This window comes from Sphaeroforma arctica, assembly GCF_001186125.1.
Source record: "Sphaeroforma arctica JP610 unplaced genomic scaffold supercont1.6778, whole genome shotgun sequence".
In the NCBI taxonomy this organism is placed as follows: domain Eukaryota; class Ichthyosporea; order Ichthyophonida; genus Sphaeroforma; species Sphaeroforma arctica.
Genome location: NW_014033780.1, coordinates 1 through 1,572, shown reverse-complemented (window position 1 = coordinate 1,572; position 1,572 = coordinate 1). Strand labels below are relative to the sequence as shown.

The 1,572-nt window shown below is 43.5% G+C and overlaps 1 protein-coding gene across 1 annotated transcript; it reads right to left on the bottom strand.

The window, feature by feature from the left end:
• Positions 1–75: 75 nt before the first annotated feature.
• On the bottom strand, positions 76–243 carry SARC_15810 (hypothetical protein; the record flags this gene model as incomplete). Its single annotated transcript, XM_014290078.1, has 1 exon — positions 76–243. A coding segment is annotated over one exon (168 nt), but the record flags the coding sequence as incomplete, so codon positions are not given.
• Positions 244–1,572: the final 1,329 nt, after the last annotated feature.

Genomic DNA, 1,572 nt, shown 5'->3' with positions numbered 1-1,572 from the left:
CAAGTAAAAAATATGGGACTAAAATATTTACTCAGCAACAACACTAACTAAATGTGTAACCATCACATATCATACTTACTCCGCAATTGAGAAGCCCAGTAGACAGCCTGCCTGTTTGACAATATGCACCACTTTGTGACGGGACCGGTCCAAATACTCGTCCACATCACGAGCACCCAGATGATGCGGTACAGGAGAGCCGGTGACTGTGGGCATATAGTCCTCCAGAGCTAGGTCATTGTACTGTGTGGGTGGGTGGGTAGGTATGTGTGTAGGTATGTGATGTGCACAACCACACCACTGCGCATGTGCACTACTACTGGAAGGCAGTGTGTGATGGGTAAGGCTGAGGAAGCTATCCAAGGAGAACAGGACCTTCAGTGGGTGTGTACACAGGGTACTTCGATTTGATATCGCGTGTATACAAAGCCTATATATATATATATATATATATATATATATATATATTATATATATATATAGCATGTGTGTGTATAGGAATGCTGACTAACTCAGCAATACACATATACTAAAACCCTACGCCCCAATACATATATATATATATATATATATACATATATATATATATATATGTGCGTGTGTGTGTGTGTGTGTGAAAATGTACATGTGTATACCGCACATAGCAAACGCGTATTTCTGTATGGTTTAATGTTTCGATGCCCATCTTTTCTTCAGCCAATTATAAAACACGAAGCCATGGTTACGTCTGTAAACGGAAACAGCATTCGACACCCCAGAGTGCGCAACAACCTCTCAGATGCACATACACACACCCACGCACACATCAACTGACACATGCATGCACACAGCAACTGACACACACAAATCCACAGAGCAACTAACACACACCCATACACACATACTACACCGCTACACCCTACCCCACAGTACACACGTACCTCTATATGGCTGTAGGTATTCGACGTCCGGCGCTTCATAGGCGTGTTACGGAACACATAGTCATGGTTGAGTCTGAAAACGGCACTCTCCACAATCAGATCAAGTGTGGTTAGCGTACGTACTGTGAACCGTCCTATGCGCACAACCCGTCCGCGTTTCATGGCGTACAGACAACGTTTTAACGCGTAGCTGGGTTGTACGTCCGGGAGCCTTCGCAGTGATATATAGCGGATGCGCGTATCATCAGTGTCCTGGGGTTGAGGGGGTGGGTGTGTATATGTTAGAATGAGCAATGGGTGTGTAGATGAAGGGTATGGCGTTATATAAGATAAACGTTTTAGATTGGCAAGTGATAGAAAGAGCGAGGCAACACCACTATGGGCCTTCGCAACCGTTTGATGAGATATTCATATCATCAGTGTCCTGTTGGTGTGACAAGGGGTATTGTAGACAAAATGTCCAATACGTAAACGACGTTCAACAGTGAATTACAATCCTTGGACGGGCACATGTGCATATGTATGCGAATACTATACCTCTGGGGTTGTTCACCGCGTAATGATGTAGGTAGGTTCATCACCAGTGCTCTATATTCTGTAGACAGTGATGTGAAATGAAGTGACAATCGGGATATATATATATATATATATA